We start from the raw sequence: 6,090 nt of genomic DNA, 5'->3' as shown, positions 1-6,090 counted from the left end.
TATTTTCGTCATTTGACATTATACTCACCAATATATACCACTCACATAGATCCGTTACCATTTACTCTTTGTTATTTCTTGGTTGGCTTTCTCTTGGTACAAATTGAAGGTATGAAGATGGAAAGAAGCTTCAAACCAGTGGCATGCCCCTGTGGGTATGATTCTATAATACGAACGTCAACAACTCGGAGCAACCCAGGTCGAGCCTTTTACGCTTGCCCCAAAAAGGTAAAAAGTGATTTTAATTTTTTTTACTGTTGCTTTAGATTTGAAAACTATTTGATGCGTAAATCATTTGTTTCTCACAAATATCTAATCTCAGGATCCCCGAAATGGGTTTATTTGTTGGGTAGATGAAGTTCATACAACGAGCACAACTAGTGAGGCTATGATGATTGCAACTTTGCTTAGGTCAAATAAGAAGCTTCAGTCCGATGTTTGGAAGCTTAAATTTAGTTTATTTGTTAGTTGGGTTGTTTTCTTTGTCATAATCGTGTACAAGTTGTAATTGGTTAACAATGGAAATTTATTGATGATTTTTAATAATTTCGATAAATGTGGTTCTGTGAACCTAGGGATGTCAACGGGGGTAAATGGGACGGGGAGTGCATTCTCCGCCCCCGCCCCCGAAATTTCCTAGTTCCCCCGTCCCCGCCCCCGCCCCCGAATCCCCTTTATTATCCCCGCCCTCGCCTCCGTTCCCCCGCCCCGATTGATTTTGAGCTTCCTTTTTTGGCTAAAAGAAGTTGTTATGTAGGCTAAAAGAAGTTATTTATTAGGTAACAAATAATAATTTATAGCAGAATTTTACATGTTAAAAATAAAAAATTATGGCATCTTAAAAACATTATACTAACAACTTAAAAACATATTTTTTGATGAATTTTGGAAGATCAAAATCATGTTATTGTTTATTATATTTACATAATTAATATATGTAGATATATGTGTAATTTATTAACGGGGTCACCATGGGGGTTTCAGGACGAGATTGCCTACCCCCAGGCCTGCCCCCGCCCCCGAAATTGAAATGAGGGTTAACCTTGCCCCCACCCCTGTCGCCGCCCCCGATTTTTTTTAAAAATCTCCCCAAACGGGACGGGGCCCCCACGAGAACGGGGTCCCACGGGACTTTTTGACATCCCTATGTGAACCAAAAAAAGTTGTAATGAAAACATAGTTTTTGGCCCACTTTATCTTTAATATGCATGGACATACTATATTCGCATATTAGTTTAGTGGACCACAATTGGGACCACATAAATATACAATAATACAGAAACTTATTAACACAACCATGCACGTTCATTACATAATATGGACATGCATATCAGATCTCAAATAACATAACCACAAACATATAGGTAACAAAATCCATATATAAAATAAACAAGCATCAAACATCCATACGTAAATCCAAGCACATCCAACAAACATCCATAACTAAATCCAAGAACATCCAACAACTTAAACACAAAACAAACACATTATCCTTATTCAATATCTAGTGGATTAGCACTAGTATTGTCTTCTCCATTCTTTCCTTCAACCCTTTTACCCAACTTCTTTTTTATAATCCTTTCAGAATACTTCATTTTCCTTGTAGTGTCTTTTCCTTTAGGTTGTTTTCCAATACCTCCTTCACATTTGTTACCCCTTTCATTGGTTTTTGTTCCACTTCCTCCTTCACCTCCATTACTGCCTTCATTTGTTTTTGTTCCACTACCTCCTTCGCCTGGATTACTGCCTTCATTTTTTTGTTCCACTACCTACTTCACCTCCATTACTTCCACCATTGTCTTTTTTTTTCCTTTTGACCTTAAGTTTTTTGGGCTTGTCAACTTTAGGACATGTAACCTTGTTATGTCCAACCTCTTTACACATACTACATAAAATTCTCTTTCCAACCTTTGAGACCGTGTGCCTTGTAGCCTTTTTACTTAGGTCCTTTCTTCTATTTACTTTAGGTCTGCCTGACAATTTTCTCCTCAAAGGTGGTAGTGGTGGACTATAGTTAGTACATGGCCACATATTGCTCCCGTTCATCCCTTTCATTGGATATTTGTAAGTGTTCCTGTAAAATGCTCCAAAGTACATTGGATCCACATAACTTCCAACATTCCTATTAAGAAAGGAAATGGTTTCAACCGAATACACACAACCATAGCCATTCAGTTGCCACACTCTACATGACCAGGTCTTCTTGTCTAAATCCACCACGTAAGACTCAGCCAAGTTTCTTGTCTCGAACTGGTTTAAACCTGTTGGTAGAACCTGGTAGTATCTAAACACATTGGATGGAAGTTAGTTTATGTTTATAGTAACCAAACTAAAGATATTCAATATTTACCTTTGAGCTTTTTTAAGTTTATTAAGTAATGTTCTAATTGTAGGACATGGTTTAAACTCAGGCCATGCACTACCTTTCATGCTCAAATTAAACTGCATTTCCATAACATACAATCTAATTTCCTCAAGCATTGTGATAATTGGTTTTTTCCTTGCCTCTCTTATGACATTGTTAAAATTTCAGATAGTCCATTTTCTACTGCATCACACATCGTACCCTCCTGAAAGAAAGCTCTGCACCATGATATAGGGTTCTTCTCCATAAGGTATTCAAAGGCTACAGGGTTCAAAATTTGGATTTCCTTCATTGCTGCATTAAACAAAGGCTCAGTGGATGCCTTGCATGGCCTCCAAAACATCTTCTCATAATGCACACCTGTAAATCTTTTCCTAAAGTTGGCTAAAGTATGCCTTGCACACTGCCTATGTTCTGCAGTAGGCAAAATTTCTTTCACAGCTTCCAACAAACCCTACACCAAAAAGTAAAATTATTAAAACAAACAACAACAATTAGACTAAAATTAAAGGATATGGTAGTTAACATACCTTATGTTGATCTGACATCAAAGTAACACCAAAACGATTTTCCAATCCTAGATCATCCCTTAAATTCTCCAAAAACCATCTGCAGAGGGATATTTGAATCAACATGTATTTTCTGATGGTTTCAAATTTTGAATTATCCGAAATTCAGAGAAGGAGATAGAATTTGTTGAGAAATATAAGGATTCAAAACACATGTTAAAATTTAATATTATTTTATTGATGACTACTTGTACTATTAACTTAATGATTTGAACGTCTTAAAGAAATAATATTATTATATTCAATCTATTTTTAGAAATAGTGAGATTTCTTTTATAAGATAGTAAAGATATATATATATATATATATATATATATATATATATATATATATATATATATATATTAAAATTATCAATCCTTAGCTACAGTAAACTGCTAAGGATTTGACATAAATGATCCCCTGATTATGGCAATTGTCGAAATTGGTCCTTATTTATATATGTATGGTTAATTTTGTGTGTTTTCTGCTTTTCTTTCTAGGAAGTCCTTCTAGACTTTTTTTTTTGTATTTTTTTTTAATTATAGCTATACACGTGTTCTATCTGCCTTTCACTGTCTCTGTAAGCCAATCAAATTAAGATCGGTGTCATTCTTCTTCGCACGCCTATCTCTCGATTACATTACTATGGTCTCACATTTTACTTTATCCTCCCCAAATCGGGTCTCCTCCCTTCTTCTACCTGCTGCTACCTCCACTGCTTCAGGCAATGTTTTAAAACCCGGTTTTTAGTTGACCCGGTGTGATGACCGGTTCACGGGTCAATCGGTTGAACCGCCGGGTCAACCCGGTTTATGATATTTTTCTATTTTTATATATATTTACTTTCTTGCATAATGTATAAACATATAAAACCAATAATTTAATGTTCATAAAGTTTAAACATTGAAAAACATTGAAGAAACCGCAAACGACTTGTTGTTTTGGCGTTCGCTACTTGTATACAACTATCGAAACCCTATTAAAACGAGTCAATCCGGTTTTAACCGGTTCAACATAAGTGGTCGAACCGCGGTTTAGGAAAAACCTGGCCGGTTCGATCCGGTCCGAAATTTTACAAAAATCCGTTCTCAATTGACTCATCTTCTACCCCGGGTCACGGTCCAACCGGCCGGGTCGACCCGAGTTTTAAAACATTGGCTTCAGGCGATGTACCAACAACCAACCACCGGAGTTCGCCGTTTACCCAGTGCTCCACTACCGTCTCCACCAGAAAAAAATGACGCCCCCGATATACCATCGCTTCCTCGCTTTTTTTTTTTTTTTTTTTTTTTTTTTATCTCATTAATTTCCACATTAAATTTGTCGACTCTGCTAACAGAAGCCGCACGTTCTTCTCAACCTAGCGGCTTCTGATTGGAAATCAAGAAGGAATTCAGGTTTCCCCGTCTCCGATGAAGAAGTCATCGTCACTGTTCGTCGCGAGAATCAACGGAGATTCGGTCGATGGGTTTGCAGATTCTAGGGTTTATCATGGTTGTGTTGATTGATTAGATTTTGATGACCCCACGACCCAATTTATGATCAAAGATGAGGTTGATAAATGGAAAAATGAAGGTACGAACCGCAGGGGTTCTCGATTCCTCTATGATGACCACCGGAGAGCGCCTCATCAGGTTAGTTTGTCTACCATGATTAGTTTAATCCTTCGCCTACCTAACGTTCGTTCTTTCACCGCTTCAGATACATTTGCTTTTTCATTATTTTTAGTCGGCAACGCTTAATCCCACCACCAATCCCTCCACCGATCGCTCAAAACCTTCAATCGCTTTGAATGTCGACAACCTCCACACCAGAACCTCACGGTAGCGCTTCCCTTTATGGCCCCTTTGTTCTCAACCTTCATTTTTCTTGATGCAGACGAAATCGCCTGCACCGACATGTTCGACCCTAAATCACCGCCTCCGGTTTCCTTTACTTGCATCGTCTATCTTGCTGAATAATTTGACCCACTGCACGCCGCCATCGTATTTCCCCATCTGTTAACAACATCAGTAGTGGAGCTGACGAACAACCATACTCAAACCATCAGCCGATGTCTGTACCTGTTCTCAATCCATGAATACCGTATGTCGAGCCAACTTCCATGAACAAGGTGCTTCAAAGCTCAAATTTCAACTTACTTTATGGTTTTTGATAATTCATCAATTCTATCTGACGGTGCTTCTCTTCCTCAGTCCATGTATCCACGGTAACTACTCTCTTTATTATACTCTTCATATTCGTTCTCAACTCTTGATTAATTCAACTTGATTTCGGGCTGCAGTGTTCAAATATGTGATAAATTGTCATGTCCGCCAACCGTTTGATGTAAGTTTTCTCCACCTGCTCACCGATGTCCTTTTCCTGTTCAATTCAAATCGACCCATTTCAAGGCTTGCTGTGTCGCGTCATCGACTGGAATAGAGCATCGTTCCGTCTTCCAATCAATCGTCTCCACAATCTGAATCTATGTATTGTATGTAATGAGTGAAGTTCGTTTACTTAGTTTCATGCTTTCATTTTATGAATTTATAAGAATCCCAAATTTCTTTGTCTCCTGTACGCCAATGGGTTTTACTTTTCCTTCTATATTTATTGAGGTTATAATCTAATAATGTTACCTGAAGACCCAACCAAAAACCATGCTCAAAGCCCCAAAATAAGAAGCCTCCGGAGGTAAATTAAGTTTTTATTTTGTTATGTATTCAAGTTTATGAATTATACATGGTCATTTAGGCATTTATCTACTTTTTTAATCATTTTTGGCTTTAGGTCGAAGGAAAGAAGAGCAACAACAGAAGCTTACTCTGACAAAATTTATCAATAATGTGAGTTGGTTTTATTTTCATTATTTTTCAAACAATATATGAAATGAAGTTTGTTTCTCACATCTATTAATTGCCTCCTGCTATCTGCATCAAAGGTTGTGGGGAACAATGTAAACATAAATAAATATCCTTTGAGTATTCATATGGGGATGCATAACTTGAAGATTTCCACATCTGATGAGTTATGGAGAGCCATCCGGAATTTCCGGCCATCAGCCATGGTTGGAGTTTCGGATGGTAAGTCGATCTATAAACAGTGGGTGGACAGGACATCATAAACACCATTAAAATCTGGAGTAAGGATAACTGTCGCGATCAAGATTTTAAACACAAATAATGTTCAGAG

General features: G+C 37.6%; 1 protein-coding gene and 1 long non-coding RNA gene across 2 annotated transcripts; one reads left to right on the top strand and one right to left on the bottom strand.

Moving 5' to 3' along the window:
• Positions 1-1,493: 1,493 nt before the first annotated feature.
• Positions 1,494-3,000, bottom strand: LOC145050384 (uncharacterized). The gene is made up of 5 exons (XM_078998643.1): positions 2,896-3,000; positions 2,550-2,819; positions 2,351-2,442; positions 1,858-2,284; positions 1,494-1,769 (listed from the first exon to the last, which is right to left on the bottom strand). The coding sequence occupies exons 1-5, from the start codon at positions 2,998-3,000 to the stop codon at positions 1,494-1,496; spliced, it is 1,170 nt and encodes a 389-aa protein (XP_078854769.1).
• A 1,284-nt stretch (positions 3,001-4,284) lies between these two features.
• Positions 4,285-5,979, top strand: LOC145051570 (uncharacterized). Its single transcript, XR_013683706.1, has 4 exons — positions 4,285-4,550; positions 4,618-5,125; positions 5,201-5,592; positions 5,689-5,979. It is a non-coding gene; the product is annotated as an uncharacterized LOC145051570 (long non-coding RNA).
• The last annotated feature ends 111 nt before the right edge of the window (positions 5,980-6,090 follow it).

This window comes from Lactuca serriola, chromosome 5 (genome assembly GCF_051521515.1).
Source record: "Lactuca serriola cultivar US96UC23 chromosome 5, Lser_US96UC23_V15, whole genome shotgun sequence".
Lineage (NCBI taxonomy): Eukaryota > Viridiplantae > Streptophyta > Magnoliopsida > Asterales > Asteraceae > Lactuca > Lactuca serriola.
Note: the sequence above shows the minus strand (reverse complement) of the source record. Positions and strands in the feature narration are given on the sequence as shown.

Excerpts from the sequence above, each read along its gene's own strand:
- LOC145050384 (XM_078998643.1), bottom strand. The coding sequence starts at position 3,000 with ATGTTGATTCAAATATCCCTCTGCAGATGGTTTTTGGAGAATTTAAGG. Across the intron at positions 2,285-2,350 it reads AAACTTAAAAAAGCTCAAAG|ATACTACCAGGTTCTACCAA; the intron begins GTAAATATTGAA and ends CAATGTGTTTAG. Across the intron at positions 1,770-1,857 it reads AAGAGGTTGGACATAACAAG|GTAGTGGAACAAAAAAATGA; the intron begins GTTACATGTCCT and ends GAGGTGAAGTAG.